We start from the raw sequence: 19,132 nt of genomic DNA, 5'->3' as shown, positions 1-19,132 counted from the left end.
AACGGTTGTATTTTTAAAACGCAAAGTCGAACACCAAAAATTTTATTTGAACTGCTACACACCAAATGCTGCGCAAAAATAAATAATATGGACGAATTTTCCGATTTTTGTTTATGACTTTTTGCCCCTTTATTAAACATTTAAAATATTGACAAATTAATATGAAAAAAAAAAGTAGATTTAACTGGTTTTCTAAGGCCAAATTAGAACCTGGAAATGATATTTTTCCCGCAGTGCTGATTGAGAAGAGCCATATAACCACAGGCTACAGAAAGGTGATTTATAGGTGAGTTATAGGCTATAATAATTAATAAATGTGTCTGAAAAAATAACAAGGCATTTTAATTGTTTATTAATAAAAAATCAGTGTCGGCTAAAACATCTCCGCTGTAAGGCGGATGCACCTTTAGAGAGAAATGCACCTTTCATACGGATTACATAATCAGAAGGTATTAGCTTTCGATTCGAATTTGTTCGTTTTAAAGTGGACATTTCAAGCTTTAGCTATTTTGTTTTAGTTCTAGCGCTTCAGTTCACGGAGACCATGAAGCGCCCCTGATTGTTTTATTTTATTTTACAAAAGCACAACGTTTTCTTGTTATTGTGAGTGTACACAAATAAAAGTATTTGTGAATAATGTATTATTATTTTCTGTATGACCAGAAATGATAGAGTAGGCTAGCCTATTTTAAGTTGTTTCCACTGTTGATAGGAAAATGCAAGTGTTCGCGCCCGCGCCTCCGTGCCATCCAGTGCGCGCTCCACATTCCGCACACACACTTGGATATGCGTCAAAATCTTGTTTAGCCTATTTGTGATCATCTTAGCCCTGTATTGTGAATGATATGTGACGAATTGCTTTGTTCCTTTTTTTTGATAAGCGTCTTCTACATATGTAGCCTAATAAATGTTATAATAATGATGATAATTATTATTATTATTATTATCCCCGCGTCTTCTCTAAGTCAGCTGACTGTAAATGCGCAAAACCTGTTTCCATTGCAGTTTTGCGAAATATTCCTTTTTCAGATAAATATACTGTACATTGTTAGACGGGTAAATAATATAATCTAGCTAACATTTATAATTTATTTATGGCTGAAATGTTGCACGTATATGTAAAAAAAAAAAAACATTTTTCATAATGTATTTTAAATAACATTAAAAAAATATATATCAGTTGTGCTGTTGTTCATAAATACCAGTAGTGATGTTGAATTATTAGACGTTTTCATGTCGCCGGAAATAGTCATCAGTGTCCCATTATGTACTGACCCTGGGTCCTTACTGTCCTTACCAGTGGCCGAATTTGTGTACACTATATTGTTTTAAGCCCTATAGGAAGCTAGGGTGCTGATTGAGACGCACCAAGTCACTTGTTTAATTTCAGAATGAATCATTGTCTTTAAACAAATCGTGCGTGTATGATTAAATGACTTAAAGGCAGTCAATTATTTCGTTTATAAAAAAATCTGTTTTTGAACAAATTGCTTGAATGAATGACTCAGTAACTCAGTAACTCACTGACAAACACAGTTACTTGTCGCCACCTACTGCTGTAGCAGTGTAACCGGCAGAAGGAGTCCCAATGGTGTGATTCCTAAATTCACTTGTAGCATTTAAATGAATTTTAGTTTGTAAAATTTGACAAATTTTAATAATGAACTGCAGTCTATCATTTCACATGTCATAAGACGGCAGTTCTTGGCCAGAATGAGCTGCAAAGTGGACCATGCTTTAAGATTGGCTCTGTCAGAGTATGCAGACAGTGTCTCAAATGTCCTCCTGCATTAGTGTGTGTGGTTTAAAACGAAACTTAACACCAGATCTGCTCTGTCCTCAGTGTTGTTGACCCCTCAGTCCTGCAGTATGACCTCCATGACTTCAGCCGCGCTCACCCCCCCTCCCCCCAGGGCCTTTTCAGCACAGCAGATGGCTAAAGCACCAGCTATCCACGGTTATTAAGACAAACAGCGTCCCTGCGGCTCTGAGGACAATCAACACCTCTCTCTCTTTCTCTTTGAAACTTTCTCTTCACCTTAGGCAATCTGCTTTGACTCCAGCACTCAGTGTCCGCTGGTGCAGGTGGCGAGAGGTGTTTGCAGCCGTTTGCAGAGCGCCACTCTGACTAACATGCACCTCACACTCTCTCGGGTTACCAGGTTTCCTCCTCACCACGCAGCGCTAAATCCATTAAAATGCGAAATCAATGAGACATTAAGTGATCTTTGCATAAAAGCAGATTGTGCTGGCGGCGGTTAGACGTGTTTAAAGTAGAGCACATCAGAGAGAAAGTTCCAGAAGACCATCATTTGCTCACATAAGATGAGGCAGAGAGAAAGCGGCAGCAGTTAAAGTTCATGCGCTGTCAGACTCCATTTGAAAACGTTGACTTTCTCCCGCTCTCTCCCTCATCTGGGGATTTTTAAATTGAGCTAAATGCTAAATATCCCCCCAAGAACATTTACAGAAACGCACATACGTTGGCCAGTGTGCTCATTGAGATACAAAAAACTGATAAATCTGTTAAAGCACATCAGAGTGACGAAAACAAAAACACACAGGTGTAAGTATAGTCAGATGAGGGGCAGAGAAATCTAATAATCACTGGTATGGAGATCCATTACACACACAGGACGAGCCGTCTAATGTTACACTGCATGTGGAGAAATCATTAGCATCCTCTGTCCTGTAACGAGAGCTACTTAAACCAAACTGACCACGGTCTGAGATGAAATTATTGCAGTTAAGCCTGCTGCTGTTTCAGGAGGGATGTCTGATACTGATGCATTAATTATTGATGTAAATCACTGATACATTCAATCAAAATTTGTCTAAATGAAATATTTTACACTAAAATTAATTTCTGTCATTGTAAATGCTACAAATGTATTAAGGCATCACAAAAAATTTCATACAGTATGAAAAATATTAATTTTGACATTTTGTAAAGGCATGTAACAATGACAAACTATACAAAATTAACACCAATTCAAAATATTCATAAATACTATGATAGTACTGTATGTAAATAATACTAAAATAACACTGAAATGAGCATGTACAATATTCTGATCTGATCTTGATATTGACCAATATGTATCCATTATGGACCAAAACAATATGTTTAGAAAAAATTCCGATAATCATAAAGTTATATATCATGCATCCCTATAAACTACAGCAAACACATAATTGGAAAATGCATGTAGTCGTTGGGGTCAGAATTTCCACCCCAAAGTCAGAATTATTTCAAACATGCCTCTAAAACCAAAGGAGAATTTAGTTTAGACATGTCCTGTTTACTTGCTTTTGTGCACCTCAAAATTCTTTCTGATATTTGGTGTCGAGCAGATTTGAGTTGTTTTTTTGTGCGCATTATGTATCAGACAATCCAAATCTGAAGCTGAGACTAGTCTCTACATGTTTGACACTAGAGAGAGAGCATAACTCGTGTCTTGTTTCGTCCCATAGCAGGATGAGTTTGCATCATCATTAAGTAAAACAGAGACATCATCCCCAATTCTTTTTCAGATCCTCTCACATCTGTCTGAGCGAATGAAGCTCTGGGAGCTGCCACACCAGGGAACACAGCACGCGCCACACTCAGCTGAGATGAGCATATGTTTCCTCTCTAAAGTGTTGGCTATTCAGGGTGTGCTGAGACTTGGACGAGACTCTGCGGTGTGTGTGTGTGTTCACATGATTGTGAGTGTGTGAAAGTGAGTGGGTGTTTTGTTAACACAGAGGTCAGACTGTCCCAGAGCCAGAGACTCAGTTATCACAGCACTGCCCCCTTCAGACTCCTGATGGAATAGCATGATGCGATGAAGCCCGGGAGCTTGTCCAGATTTAGTAGCGCCTGTGTGTTGTGGTCACACAGTGACGTAAGAGTTCTCTAGAGAGCACAGGTGTATGCGTGTTTCTTCGTCTGAAATCTGCAGAGACAAATGGCTCCTGATATCTGATTTGTCAGCAGTCTTATCTTCTTCGTTTTTAAGATCACCCTCCAGGCAACACACACACACACACACACACTACTGCTCTCAATACTAGCAAACAGACCAAAGCTGCTTCTACAAGAGCAGACAACGAACAGAGATGGATGTTCATACTGAAAGCAATTTGTAGAAACCTAAAGTCATTTGTAATTTTCTATAAGAGTTGGCGATTTAAGGCAAAGTTCAACTTTATGCAAATGAGGAGTGATGTGTGTGTGTGTGATCCGCTTCCTTTAAAGTTGCATACTGCAGTGCAACCAACACAATCTCAAGTGATCCTTGTCATTGTAAATGTAACTTACAGCTTCTGTATGCAAATGAGCTCTGCTGTGATTGGCTAACCTCTTTGCATATAAAATGTGAAGGCCATTTCAGAATCATCAAACACTATATTAAAGTCCTGTGTTAGGAGTGTGTTGTCACACTGCATATCTCTCTTTCTAGTAGTGTGTGTTTTTCCGATTGTCTCGTAAGGTCTGTTATCTTCTTATATCTCTGGAGTGTTCCACATGCTGCTATGGTCTACTGTGCTTGACCTTTGACTCCATGCTTTTATTTTGACGCCCAGCATACCACTGGAGGAGAGAATAGCCCTACATAGGTCTTTCATCTTTTAAAAGGTGGAGATAAGATTTAGGGTCAGGACAAAATGCAGCACACGCAGCCTTTGAAATATGACTTGTATATAGAATTGTGTGTGTGTGTGTGTATATATATATATATATATATATATATATATCTGTATAAAGAGAGCCAGGATACTGCAAAGTTCTTAATATTCTCTCTTGGAGAAACAGTTGACAAATTGTATTTTTTTCACCCCATGATTTAGAAATAGCATATTTGATAGCACAATAACTTGTCACAGTTGTTTGGGTGTGAATATGTACAGTATGAAGAAAGCACATGATTCATTAAAGGTCTGACTAACACCAGCCATTAGCAGCATCTGAACACACTTTATGCCGCCTCGTTCAATCAATCCTCCACTTTTCTGCGAGTCTTTCTAGCACACAGCTCTTGTGAAATGATCAGAATGGTGTTTGTGTGTTGTGCGACTGAAAGAGCATCCTGTCTTTATAAACAAACAGTGAATAAAGTGTTTATCTTCCTCTCTGGGTTGTTTTCCTTTGTGTTTTCACCGTTGGCCTCCTCTTAACACCCAGGAATAGAAAATCATTTTCCCTCGTGAGCGGCAGATCCGACGGCTCTCATTATAATGAAAGCGCAGACAGATCCTTGTTAAGCCCGGATGATCTGAACGGGTTAAACTTCTTATTTCATAAATATGAAAAAAGAAGACAATCCCACGGTCAGAGATGGATTCAGGGATCTCCAGCCCCGCATTTACATTAAAACGGGAGCTTGTTATACGGTGAAATTTCAATGAAGGCACCGCAGAACGCATTTAATGAAATTCAGATGTGGCTCCATGAATCTCATTAACAGTCTTTGTGCTTTTCTGCTGTCCGATTTCCCCCTCGTCCGCCCAGTCGCTAGAGAGATTTCATCAGCGCTCGGCTTTTAAAAAGACAATGTCCGTTCAGATCTGAACTCCCCACGCTCTCTCCTCTGACGGAGGCAGAAATCTGTCAGAGTTTGAGTTCAAAAGGTGCACGACTGACTCTTCCTCTGTTTCTGTCTCTTTTCACAGGCTTCGGCTTCGTAACTTTTGAGAATGAAGACATTGTAGAGAAAGTCTGTGAAATTCATTTTCACGAAATCAATAATAAAATGGTAAGTGCTCTACCCGTTTTCAATTTCTGAAGGTGATTGTGGAATTAATATTTTAGTTCCCATTTAGCAGAATCTCAACAGCATGCGGTGGTAAGTTCTGTGAGTGTGTAAACAGTGTGAAGTGTTGGGCAGTGGCCAGAAAGCGTGAAATTGTGTGTGTGAAAACATTTTGATCAGTCAACAAGAGTCAGAAACTTTCCCCTCTTCCCTTCATATATAAATGCTTGCATCATGACTGATGGGGCTAAAGAGAGAGACAGAGAGGACGAAAGGTAACTGTACATTTTGGGGGGGTGTCAATCCGCTCCCTAGTTCAGTAGTCAGGGCACTGATCAGGGAATTGGCCATTTTAAAGGCTGCCTTAATCGCAAAATCCTTCTAGTGCACTGAAACATTCGCTCACTAAAAAGTCCCACAAGGCACCAAGAAAATCAGGACGCAACAGTGCTCACCTTTTTCCCCTTACGTAATTTCTGAAGTGTGAAACAAATCACGCAAACCAACTCATCACACATAATGATATGCAACAGGTATAAAATAAAAACATTTTTCATTATATTTCATTATAAACATACATCGCTACACTGGTAGTGAACACAATCTAGCAGAAATGTATACATGTTTTTTTTTTTACGACTGAAATGTTGCAGGCATATGTAACTTGCAAATTACAGTATGTACCATAATGTACTTTAAAAACAACATGAAAAAACGTCAGAAAGATATCAGTTCTGCTGTTGTTCATAAATACCAGTTGTGACATCATACAACAAATCAGTGACCCAATGTGTAGTGAGCCAGGGTCCTTTCCGGTGCATGAAATCGTGTATACGATATACTGATTCTCGACCTAGGGAGCTAGGGAGCTGATTGAAACGCACCCGTTGAGTTCATTAAATAAGGATTATCACCCCACAGGCCCCCCATTATTGGGCAGAACCAGCACACGGGACTGCTGTGCCAATGTTAACTTTCAGCTTGCAAATAAATGTTTCTTCTTGGAATCAGGTGGGAAAAGACCTGGGCTGAATCCGAAATCGCCCCCCATACCCTCATATTGGGCATTATTCGAGGGGACATCCATTTGTAGTGGTGTCCGAAACCATAGTGGACGTTATTAAGTGGACTCTTTCAATCCCACATTGCACCGCATAAACGAGTGTACACCAATGTACACTCAACAACCGTCCGAATTTGCTCCCTCTTTTTCATTCACTTCTTTAAGTGAACTGTATTAGTGGACTAATGTAGGGAATAGGGATTGAGGGTTTAGGGGGCGATTTCGGATTCAGCCCTAGTCTCAGCCTCATATAGGCCACCCATAGACTGTATGTGCAGCATCTGATGTGTATTGCATAGTTACTTGATTTGTCAAAGTGTGCCAGATTCATGGCTTCAAATGTTTGTTTGTTTTTAAATGCTAAATATCCAGTATTTTCATTCTCTCTATGCAGAGTTCATTTACCCACCTTAAATGTCACATAAAATTTACATTTAAGACAAAACCTTTCTGTATAAGTTGGCACTTTTTGGCCAGATGCAATATGTGAACCTAGTTGAGAATCTTTTGTAAACAATTTAATATTATATTTAACTAAAAAAAATTGTTACAACAGTAAAAACAGTTATTTTAAATACTCTACCAATCAAAAGTTCGGGGTCAGTAGGACTTTTTTAAAAAAGAAATTCTTTCTTTAAGATAAAAAAAAAAAAAGATTTCTGTTTCAAATAAATGTTGTACTTTTGAACTTTCTATTCAAAGTATCCTAAATAAGTATCACGGTTTCCACAAAAACATTAAGCAGCACAACTAAGCACACAATAAGAAAGGTTTTTTTTTGAGCACCAAATCAGGATATTCCTATGATTTCCAAAGGATCATGTGACACTGAAGACTGGAGGAACGATGCTGAAAATTCAGTTTTGCCATCACAGGAATAAATTCAAATTAAAAAGATATTAAAAAAGAAACCACTTTCTATTTATTTTAAATTGTAATATTTCGCAATATTTCTGTTTTTACTTTATTTATAATCAAATAAATGCAGCCTCAGTGAGCATAGGAGACTTTTGAAATATTAAATATAATTTAAATTGTAATATAAATATTTTGTAGAAAAGTGTGTACAAATATATGGCTGACTGGGCAGAAAGCATGAGTTGATAGGAATGTGTTTTACATGCAGAGGAACGGCCCCTTGCTCTCTCTGCTGTGATTGACAGGAGTCGTGTGCATGCCGTCCATGCGTACGCTAGGCTCATGGGACACCTGTGGGGTAGCACAGAATATCAGGAGCAGAGGATCAAACCCCTCAAGATCTTCCGTCACAGACAGGTTGTTCCTGAGCCCAGGGACAGATCCGTGAGCGCGGAGCCATGCGATCGATTTTCCAGTGATAGTCCATCATGTGGTTCTATTGTGCAGAGGGCAGCGCAACCTTTCATTTCTGTTCTGATTGTCTCTCCTGTCGTCCATTCACTGTGACTGTATAAGAACAGCACAGAGCGTTAATATAAGGTAAATAACTGTAATGGTAGAAAGGGCTGTTTGTTTATTGGAAATGACGAGACCTGATTGCTTTCTTGCTTTGCACTTTTGCCGACCAGTGGAGCTACACATGAGGTTGAGGCTGTTTTCACACTTGGTTTGATTTCTTGGTCTGAACCAGAGTACACTACCTTAGAGGCTAGCGGTGTGATCAAAAGCTTGAATCAGGGTATGGGTCATTAAAACTAACTTAAAAAATATCAGAATCTCTACAGGTTGACATTTCTACCATCACATGCATGGGCATTATTTGCTCAGATGGGCTGTTTGCTTGTGAATATTAATTAGGTTATAAACAAATAATTGTTTTTTATTTTCTATCATTTGTAAAGATGAACAGTATATCAGTATCATTGGTTATCGGACAAGATTTATTTATTTTTTAATTGATTGGTTATCGGAAGGTATTGGATATTTTATTGTGCATTAACAAATCTCAAAATTAATATCCGTTTTTCATACTGTATATTAAATATTATCAAAATATAATAATCCCACACAGCCCTTAAACACCCCAAAACCACCACAGTCCCTCAAGCTTCCAATAATTAGATGTTATTTACAGAGATGCAAACTTCTCCCTGACCCAGAGACTCCTCGTGTCTACTGCAGCACACATGCCATGTGATGATGGTGAACCTGTTTGCCTGGCTGAACATCTCACCGGGTGTCCATCTACCCCCCCCACACACACACACACACACACATCTCAGAAGCAGAGATCTCGCCATCAATTCACAGGCTTTTCAAGTCTGATTAGTCCTGCTGTCTCTTTAGGGCGTCAGGGGGTTCTTCTCTTTTTCCTATACAGTCCAAAACTTTTTCTCACACTAGCCAACAGCAGCCAAGTTTGACTTGTTTGGTGATTGGTGAGTCTAACATGACATTTTGTGAAGCTAGAAAATACAGTTTAAATTGAGAAAACTGGTCAAATCGAACAGCTTCATTCCTGTTCTTCTGTTTTGGTAGATCAGAAGGAACCAGTGGTGCCTCTAAATGGACTCTAAATACTGGTTTTAGAGAAGTGCTTTTAGATTTTATTCTCAAATGTGTCATTTATGATCTTTGTCAGTGGAAAATGAGGCATGAGTTTTATCTGACGTGTTCATTTTGTTCAGGCAGCTGCTGACCAATTATAGCACAGAGAGAAGCAGATTTCACTCCTTTGAGGGCAAATGCTTTCTTTTTCCTCACTTTGTTCTTTTCACAACTGAATTTTGAAATCGTCTTTATGAATGTGTGATTTTGAGGCGTTGTGTGCTGCTTATTTTATTCAGGCGTTTTGTAGTGATGCACCAAAAATTCAGAAGGCCAAAATCTTTGACCAAAACGGTGACATTTAATTAGTGCTTCTGTAGTCCCTTGTATTGAACGGGTTAATGTCTATTTCATACACTGTGTGTTTATATAAATGTTTATATTTCAACAACGAATTAGAGTAGAAATTTAATTCTGTAATTAAAAACGCTGATATAAAAACTACCTTATTGTTCTATGTTTGTACAAGTTTATATACAACTCATTAATTATATATATATATATAAAAAAAAGTTTGGTTTTCGGCTAAATAAAAACTTTAGTTTGGATTTTAAAAAATCGCTATTTTATCACCCAGGCATGCTGAAAAATACCAAAACATGTTGAGTATAAATTGAGATCCTGAACAGTTTAGATGATTATTTTGAATGGTTGTCTTTCTCTCCCCCACACACACTTTAAAAAAAACTGTAGTGGATTGATGAGACTGGTGAAAGCAACTCTCTGCACAAGTGTGTGTAGAGATGGTTGTAGTAATGAAACGGCTTATTGATGTTGCACTGCCTGTTTTATATACAGATGTAGTGGAACAGGCTGAAGAGTTTTCTGAAGAGTTTTTGAAAATGGTATAATGTTTGGGGTTATGAAGGGGGTCCTGGGGTTAAAAAAGTCTGAGAAAACCTTTTTAGACCGCAGCAGCATGTGTGTGAGCAGATAATAGCCCATGATTTTATCTCCTGGTTTATGTCTGGCTAGATGAGTGTTTGCCATCCAGAATTAAACCCATTGAAATTGACATGCTGTACAACAGTTGTCCAAAACACTCGTTCACTAACACATCCGTACATCTCTCTCTTTCAGCTCTTGAATTAAAGGAGTAGTTCACCTGAAAATGTACATTCTGTGCTTGAAGTTTACAGCCCCATCATTATGTTTGGAAACGGTTAATATCACCTTGTGTTTTCCATGGAAGATAGAAAGTGTCTATTGATTGAACAAGACACTAGTATAAATTAACACCTCCTCATCACCATTCTGTAGTAATTATAATGCATTTACATGTTATAATATTTCACTCATTTAATGAATATTAAATATCCGTCAGTGGCCGAATCCAGAAATATCTCATGTATTCAGAGCAGCGCTGACGGCACAGCAAGCTGAACTTCAGCAGAACCGTTGTGTGTGTGTGTCCAGCTGTGCCAAGCAGCATCTGTGCAAGTCTCAATGGGAGATGATCTGCAAGTGTGTGTGTGTGTGTGTGTGTTGTGAAAGGCCAAGCAGCACACACTCACACACAGATGGACGGGCCCTGGGCAGGCAGACAAGTCGATCAACACAGAGGACAGATTCAGCCAAGTGCAAATGCATCGTGTTCTTACCATAGAGGCGCTGTCAGCACGTACGCACACACACACACTCACACTCCTGTAAGCATGCAGATGTGCTTGGTAAATAGGATCTTCTGCCTGCTAGGCCTGTCAGGAGGAACGCCTTTCCTCGTCTGACCCGGTTATGCTCATATCACCAGAGAGAGCGAGCGTCTGTGTGTTTGTTTGGGTTTGATGTTTTCTGCTTGTGTGTTTGTTTATTTCTCCCCTTTGCTATAGACATGTTGTCTTCCCTCTCGTAGCTCTCTGGAGGAATATTCCTCTGTCTCTCAGGCAGGGACTGCTGTCTGCTGTCCGCTCATGTGCTCCGCTCCGGAGGTTAAAATGTCAATCAAAGAGCGAGAACGTGAGAATGAGGGGGTGGGTGCAGGGGAGATCTCAGGGCGGAATCAGAAAGGCTGTGTTAGCTTTTTTACATTAGTTTTGTTGTTTGAAAAATGCTTTGGATACACAAATGCATACCTATTTGTTAGGCTAGTAAAGTACACAAAGCTCAAACTGACAGAGCATGAGATACAGTGTGACTCGAGCTCTGTTCCAAAATTTCAAATTTATTAGGCGTCATATTTACGGTCCAATGGCTTCCAAACAATAGGTGGGTGAAGTTCAGGAAACCTGTCAAGAGCATGGCCAAGAAAAGCCATATTTCATCCAAATATATTTTACATTTTATTTACCAAAAGAACCAAGGCTGCATTTATTTGAACAAAAACTGTAAAAACGCTAATTTTCTGAAATAATATTACAGTTTAAAATAACCATTTTAATATGCATTAAATATAATAATTTGAATTTATTTAAAATGCAATTTATTCATGTGGTAACAAATATGAATTTTCAGCATGTTTAGTCTTCCGTGTCACGTGATCCTTCAAAAATAATTCTGATCTGCTGATTTGCAGCGTAAAAAAATTTATTATCAATGAAGAAAAATAGTGTTGATGAATAGAAAGTTCAAATGAACAACATTTATTTAAAATAGTACTATTTTGTCTTTATTTAATGCATTCTTGCTGAATAGTATACTGAATAAATGTATTACTTTCTTAAAAAATAAATTACTTCCTGACCCCAAACACTAATTTGTGTGAAGTATTTATTCATCATGGTATTATTTTCTCTACTTCCTTGAATGAATGCTGATTGCAATTTTGAAAAATTCAATTATTTATTTAATTAATCAAGCATTAAATTAAGTGTGTTCTGGATTATTTACATTGTTTATCCAACATGCGTAATTATGCTATATCATCTAGTATTATATAGCATGTGCTATTTATTTTAGTTTGTATTAAGTGTCTGTCTGTGTGTCCACAGGTAGAATGTAAGAAGGCCCAACCAAAGGAGGTAATGTTTCCTCCAGGCACGAGGGGGAGGGCGAGAAGTCTTCCGTACACCATGGACGCCTTCATGCTTGGCATGGGCATGCTGAGTGAGTCTCTCTCACACACACACACACACACACACACACCGGGCACTGAAGGCTGGCTCAGAGGGTGGGGCTTAAGGTGATGACTTCTGATTGGCTGCTGGACCTGAGACAAATGTCTGTCTGTGAACGTGTCGGGTTAGTCCAGCTCAGGTTCAGTGGGATTCTTCAGACCTGATGAGCAGATAAACGTCTGTATTAATGGCTCAAATGAAGAGGAAAATTAGGCTGATGCTCAGTGCAGCATCTGCCTGACCTCTGCCCCCGCTAATGACAGCGGCACTGAACGAGAAGATACAAACCTGCTGCCATGATCAGATACACAGATATATAATAATCATATTGAGACTTTTAATATATACAGGCTTTAAATAACTTAAAAAAAAACCCATACATTTATGTAATATTTTATAAAATTTGATTTTACCGTATTGTATTTAATTAAATTTTTTTTTTTTTGTTCTATATTTAAACCCTGAAATAATGAGATACACACAGATCCCTTATACTCAAATTTGAACAATGCGTGAACTTTCTAAAAGTTTTCATGGATTACTGCTGTGGAGGAGGGTGAAGAGAGGAGGAATGAGTGAGAGAGAAAGAGAGAGAGCACGAGAGCATGAAGCACTCAAGTGAAAATATTAACTCTGGTCTTATCTAAATGAAACTGGAGAGAACAGGACGACCAGACAGAACTTAGTACAATTTGCATATGAAAAAAAGGCTGCAGATCAGGGCTCATTATTTAAGGAACTGTAAGTTTCTTATACGCCAAATCTCATTAAAGCTGCCGCATTCACGCTTTTGTTTACCACTGCTAATCGTGTCATTTATCTTTATAGTCGGGCGCCGCGTGTATGTTTGCTGAGATTAATACACATTTGAGCTGCTGCCTGCTTCAGCTGCCGCAGATGTATAATTGATTTTAAAGTGAATCTGAGCTGTTGAGCCATAAAATAGGTATATTAGCCTGAACATTAATAATGCAAATCAGAGCCTGAGATAGCAGCCGCCAGGGGAGGACACAGCCTTTTTACCCACAATGCACAGAGATACGGACAGCTTAGCTCTTCTGCTGCCTCTTTTCTTTTGGTCTCTTCTCATCCTGTTTCAGTTCTTCTCTTTTTGTCTTGTTTATTTCTCTAATCTTGTCTCTTCTGTTCTTTTGTTTTCTCTTCTCATCTAGTCTCCTACTTTTCCTCGTCTCTTCTCATTTGTTCTCTTATCATTTTTGTCAAAATATGTTTTTTTTGGGTCTTGTCTCCTTTCATCTCTTCTCTTCTCACCTCGTCTCATCTCCTAACTTCCTCTCTGCTGTTACTTTCTTGTTTCATTTCTTCCCTTCTGTTTATTTCTCATCTCACTCTTCTTTTTTCTGATTTTTTTTTTGTATTTGTCTTGCCTCATCTACATTTTTATCTCCTTCTTTCCTCTTTTCTTCTGGTCTTGTCTCATCTCCTCTCATTTGGTCTCTTCCAGTCTTTTCTCTTCTTGTCTTCTTATTTTGTCTCATCTCATCCTTACTCGTTTTTTTTATTTTGTCTCGCCTCATCTCACCTCGTCTTTTTTTCTTCTCTTCTTTTCAATTCTTGCCTCATCTCATCTCCTAATATCTTCTCTGCTGTTTCTTTTTTTTAATGTTTCATTTCTTCTCTTTTGGTTTGTTCTCATCCCTTCGGTCTGCCTTATTTTTTTGTTCACATTTTTTTCTCATGTTTTTTGTTTTGTTTTGTCTTGTCACTTCACTTCTCATCTGGTCTAATGTATTCTCTTCTGCTCTTCTCTCAGTCTTTCTCTTTTGGTCTCTTCTAATCTTTTTTGTATATTCTTCTTTATCCCTTCTTGTCTCAGCTCACCTCATTTTGTCTCTTCGTACCTCTTTTCTATATTCTTCTTTATCCCTTCTTGTCTCAGCTCACCTCATTTTGTCTCTTCGTACCTCTTTTCTATTGATTGTTCTCATCTTGTCTTATTTTTCCTCTTCTCTTCAAGAATAAAACTTTTTTTAGACGCATCACGCACAAACACACATCGCACTGCTGCAGGGTGGGAGAGATGTTGTGGTAGCTCCTGGAGTCGTGTATTTCCCATGTGTGTGAGCACATCCTCTCTGGAAGAACCCTTTTTTTAGCAGTGTATTCTGTGAGAGCTGTCAAAAGTGTTTTCATTGCTGTCAACTGATATTGAGCGACTCATGACAGGTTCGGGAAATCATAAGTGCACATATGCCAGCTCTGCACGAAGGTGTGTTTGGAGTGATTTCTGACATCTGTGTGTCGTGATTTATTACCGAGCAGTAGTGACTGCTGTTTCACATTTCTTGTTTTGGGAAAAATATTAAATTAATACAGCATGTAAATTTCAAAGAGAAAACATGAGAAAATAAGGCCAACTATAACGTACATCAGTATCTCTCTCTCTCTCTCTCTCTCTCTCTCTCTCTCTCTCTCTCTCTCTCTCTCTCTCTCTCTCTCTCTCTCTCTCTCTCTCTCTCTCTCTCTCTCTCTCTCTCTCTCTCTCTCTCTCTCTCTCTCTCTCTCTCTCAGCAGAGTAGCATCAGAGAAAAACAGATGGCAATGAAATTCCCTGAAGTTGCCTCTTCATTTAAAGTGCTCATGTGCTTGAAAACATACTGTTGTGATATTTATCCTCCTTTTCAAGTGCAGTTGCTCTTATGACAGTCTTACATATACACACCCTCTTCCAGACATGTCCAATTGATCAGGGTTAAGCATGAATTTACCCCACAAGGCAGAAATATAAAGCAGAAAATTCACTGATGCTCTTTCTGTCTGTATGTGTGTTTGTAGGTTATCCAAACATTGTGGCAACATACGGTCGTGGATACACAGGATTTTCTCCAAGCTATAGCTACCAGTTTCCAGGTGAGTCCACTCCATCTATCTGTCTATCTGTCTATCTGTCTGTCTGTCTGTCTGTCTGTCTGTCATGTATCTATCTGTCTTGTTGCTGTAATTAAGCATCATTTTGGGAGCTTGTTACTTGCGCACGTGTGCAGTGTGTGTATGACAATGTGAGTAAAAGCTGTTTGTATGTGTGTGTTAGAGGCGTGAAGGTGAGCACATTGCTCTGCAGCTGGTGGCAGATATTAGTGTTGATATGAATGTCCTGTGGATGGCCACCTGTCTGTTGATATCATGAGCAGAGCTAATGGGTTTTTCTTCTGAGGGTGTGATGGATGTTTTGATGGACGCTGGTCTTTTCCCAACATGTTTGTTCATATTGTAGAGCACATGTGTAGTTGTAGTTTTCACTTTTCAATCTGTTGCAGATTGAATTTTTTTATTTCTATTTTAGTTATAGGGGGGGGGGAATAAGCTTTTTTTTACTTCGTTTTTGTATTTTTTATGGTAAATGGATTGCATTTATATAGCGCTTTCACAGACCCAATGGCCACCAAAGCGCTTTACAATTTCCCTCACATTCACTCACTCATTCATACGGCGCCACCCAGCTCGTCGGGAGCAGCTGGGGTTAGGTGTCTTGCTCATGGACACCTCGACACTTGGTCAGGTGGAACCGGGGATTGAACCACCAACCTTCTGGTAGACAACCTACATGAACCATTGAGCCACTGCCGCCCCAGTTTTATTAATGAGGGCATCACAGAAAAACATAACAGAGAGGTGTATGTAGAGGGTTTTATGAGGCACTTATTGTTTTCTTTCTAACAGAGCCTTGTATTTATATTCAGAATAGTTATAAATTATATTTGACTGGGTTGACTCATCCTGATGCATAAAAGGATACACGTACACACAAGCTGACATTCTTTTTCACACAAACACACACACATTCACTCGCACACAAGTGTGCTCTGATCTGTGGTGAGCCTCAAACTCTTGCACAGTTACTCATCTTTATGTGACGGCACCTGACATCGAAATCCCATAAAATCACACTACACCAACATCTGTCTCTTTCTCTGTTTTTTTTGTACTAAAACTAGAAATGAACCATGAAACAGGACAGCAGTGGCACACACACATACAGAGGGCGTTTTCACTCCTATAGATTTTTTTCTTCTTCTTTTTTTTCGAAACGGGTACTTAATTTGTTATAATGTCGCATTTTCTTCTTGGTCCGGTTCACTTTCACAAGGCAACCTTTCAAAGCGTACCAAAATGTTCACGGAAGCACATGCAAGTACAACTGTCCTCTTATTGATCAGCGTTTCCTCTGCGTCATCCATCAAGATGATTGACAAGTTCACTCCATGAGCTTATTATGGCTTTATTTGTAACTGTCGAGACACACGCAAAGACTATACGAATGTAGCCGTCATTCCCGCTGTTAAATTCTATACTACATTATTATTAATACTGCAGCAAATTCAAACGCGCTCTCTCTGGATCTCCCAGCGCTGTCTAGAGGTTAACAGTGTCAAGACACACGCAAACACTATACGAATGTTATAATGCAGCTAGAGCAGGAATCAAGGCTTCATTGGGACAGCATTCTCACACAGAGAAGCGCAATTACACAACATTTTAAGATGAAGAGGTGCTCTCTTGGTTTTCAACTGTGATAACTAATGTGCTCACTCAAAGGATCAGATACTGCTGCTATTTATATAGCACATTTCCTGTTATGAATTATAATACCATTTGGTTCGTTGGGTCGGATTACTTTCACACCTCAAGCAAACCGCCCCAGAGTTCGTTTGCAATCGGGCCGAGACCACCTCGTTCAGGCGGTCTCGGAGCGATTGTTTTGCTGCGGATCTGAGAGCGATTGCCTTGTTCACATATACCTAAACAAACCGAGCCAAAGAAGAATACGCACCAGACTCCGAAACAAACGCTCTGATGTGAAAGCACCTTTAAAGTCAGTAATTCTCTCTCACACAAGTCAATCTGAGTCCGTCTGAGATCATGAATGAGGCTCTGACAAACTCAGTGATCTCTGTCTCTGCTGTCATTATGGAAATCAACCATCTGTGAGAAGACTTTTGGAGAGCCGTTGTGCCCTTATTCTTTTTTTAATGCTCTGTCTCTTTATATCATCTCAACTGTGCTTTGAATTTTGAGTTTAGGGTTTGTGTTTCTTGCACACCCACACTTACAGATGTAACACACTATTTTAGTTGTTTTGTATGGCACATAAAAAGAAAGAAATATGGACCTTTGTCTAATTTTATTCAGTTATTGTAGTAATTTACCATATCTTTACCATATATATAATTATTATATATTTAGATCATCTTAGATGATCAGAAAAGCTGTTCAAAGAACCCACACATCTTTATACCAAGCTCTGCTGTGTTAGCAGTAAGTGTCTTCTGGTTATTTGCGAGCTGTCTTGAGGAGTTGATTATTTTTATTTTTTTTAAATGCCTAAAGATGTTTCTTAAGTGTTTGGTGAAGGCCATTAAAATGCATAACAAATTAGAAGTGTTTACTTGGGTAATAATGAGGTGGCCTTGCTAATTATTACTAAGTGCTTCTAGCTAACATGTCAGACTGCTTGTTAAGAGAGTGGAGTCCTTCCTGCTGATGCCCTGAGCTCCTCGAGTTCTCAGTGGATCACCGCTGACACCTGTCACCCACAATCCCTACAATATTTCATTGAATTTTTTGTGACATTTCTCATGTTTTTTCATGGAAAGTAGACTTAGCTATACTTGACACACATTCTTCACCTAAGGTCGGCAGAACCGATCATCCTGGAAACTCTTCCATTAGAAACAGGCCAAGCGCTTCAGCTCTTTTGTGCCTGGGCAGAGAATGATTTATTTTCGACAACAAAATTCGACCTGCTTGGTCGCGTTCTGGCACACAAGGGCCCGATCTGTCGAAGAATGCGGAGATATGGTTTTGTTTTATGATTAGATGAGCGGTAGGAAACGTGCGTCGTCTCCGGGACATCTGCTTCAGAGCGGTGCTATGGTGGTGTAACTATACTTCTCTCCATTACACACACACTTACACACGTGATTCACGGCCCATATGTGTCCAAAACCAAACTAATGTTCAGTGAGATGATATCGTACTCTTGTTGGAGTTGCGCAGTCACGGTTGTCCTCCTGCCCGTAATATCATCTCTCATTACGGTGTGGGGTGAAGCATGCACCTGGCGGGCGTTTGCGGGTTACGTGACGTCCAGGGATCTTTCTGGAGATTTCTACTCCCCCCTTCATCGTTAAGTTTAATGGAGTATGAAAGGGCTAAAAAAAGATCGAGCCCTTTAATCTGCCAGGCAAAATGACTTTTTGTCCCCTAATCAAAGTCAGAAGACTCTCATGATGAAGATCCAGCATTGTAAATGGTTTCATTTTGGGCAAAATCTTTCACGTATGAAAAGCAATCTCAGTTTTGAAACCTGTGCACAAAAACCCATTTATAATGACTGTCCTGTATGTTTATATTGTTGTGTAGGAAGCAAAGAAATGTTTATATGTATGCGTGATGTGTTCTTCATATAGACACCACCTGTGCCAGAAGCTGCCAAGATTCCACCTTTGATATGGCATGAAAAGCTTTCGCAAAACTACAAACGATGTATCTTTTTTTTGGTTTTTGATGGACAGCAACAACAGGTCACTAGCAGCACAGATGAAAAGAGAGCCGAGGCTGTTGCCTTCCCCAGCTCTTATTATGGCATCTTTCATTGTTTTTATTTTCCTTTCAAAGTGGGCAATGAAGGAAAGATGAAGGCACAGATTTTGTAATTTCACAGCTCTGTGTTGCTTGATAGGACACAAGCCGTGTGTGTGTGGGCTTACATCAGATTTATTTATAGCCTGATT

The 19,132-nt window shown here is 39.1% G+C and overlaps 1 protein-coding gene across 2 annotated transcripts in view; it reads left to right on the top strand.

Moving 5' to 3' along the window:
- msi2a (musashi RNA-binding protein 2a) overlaps positions 1-19,132 on the top strand; it is a 173,634-nt gene that overhangs the window by 128,204 nt on the left and 26,298 nt on the right. For both annotated transcript variants that reach the window (XM_056271315.1, XM_056271316.1), the window contains exons 8-10: positions 5,656-5,738; positions 12,252-12,366; positions 15,174-15,248. In XM_056271315.1, the coding sequence (XP_056127290.1) occupies positions 5,656-5,738; positions 12,252-12,366; positions 15,174-15,248 (273 nt within the window). The remainder of the gene's footprint in view (positions 1-5,655; positions 5,739-12,251; positions 12,367-15,173; positions 15,249-19,132) is intronic.

This window comes from Rhinichthys klamathensis, unplaced genomic scaffold (genome assembly GCF_029890125.1).
Source record: "Rhinichthys klamathensis goyatoka isolate OS25496 unplaced genomic scaffold, OSU_Roscu_1.1 h1tg000314l_1, whole genome shotgun sequence".
NCBI classification, from domain to species: domain Eukaryota; kingdom Metazoa; phylum Chordata; class Actinopteri; order Cypriniformes; family Leuciscidae; genus Rhinichthys; species Rhinichthys klamathensis.
This window is presented reverse-complemented; position numbering and strand designations above follow the sequence as displayed.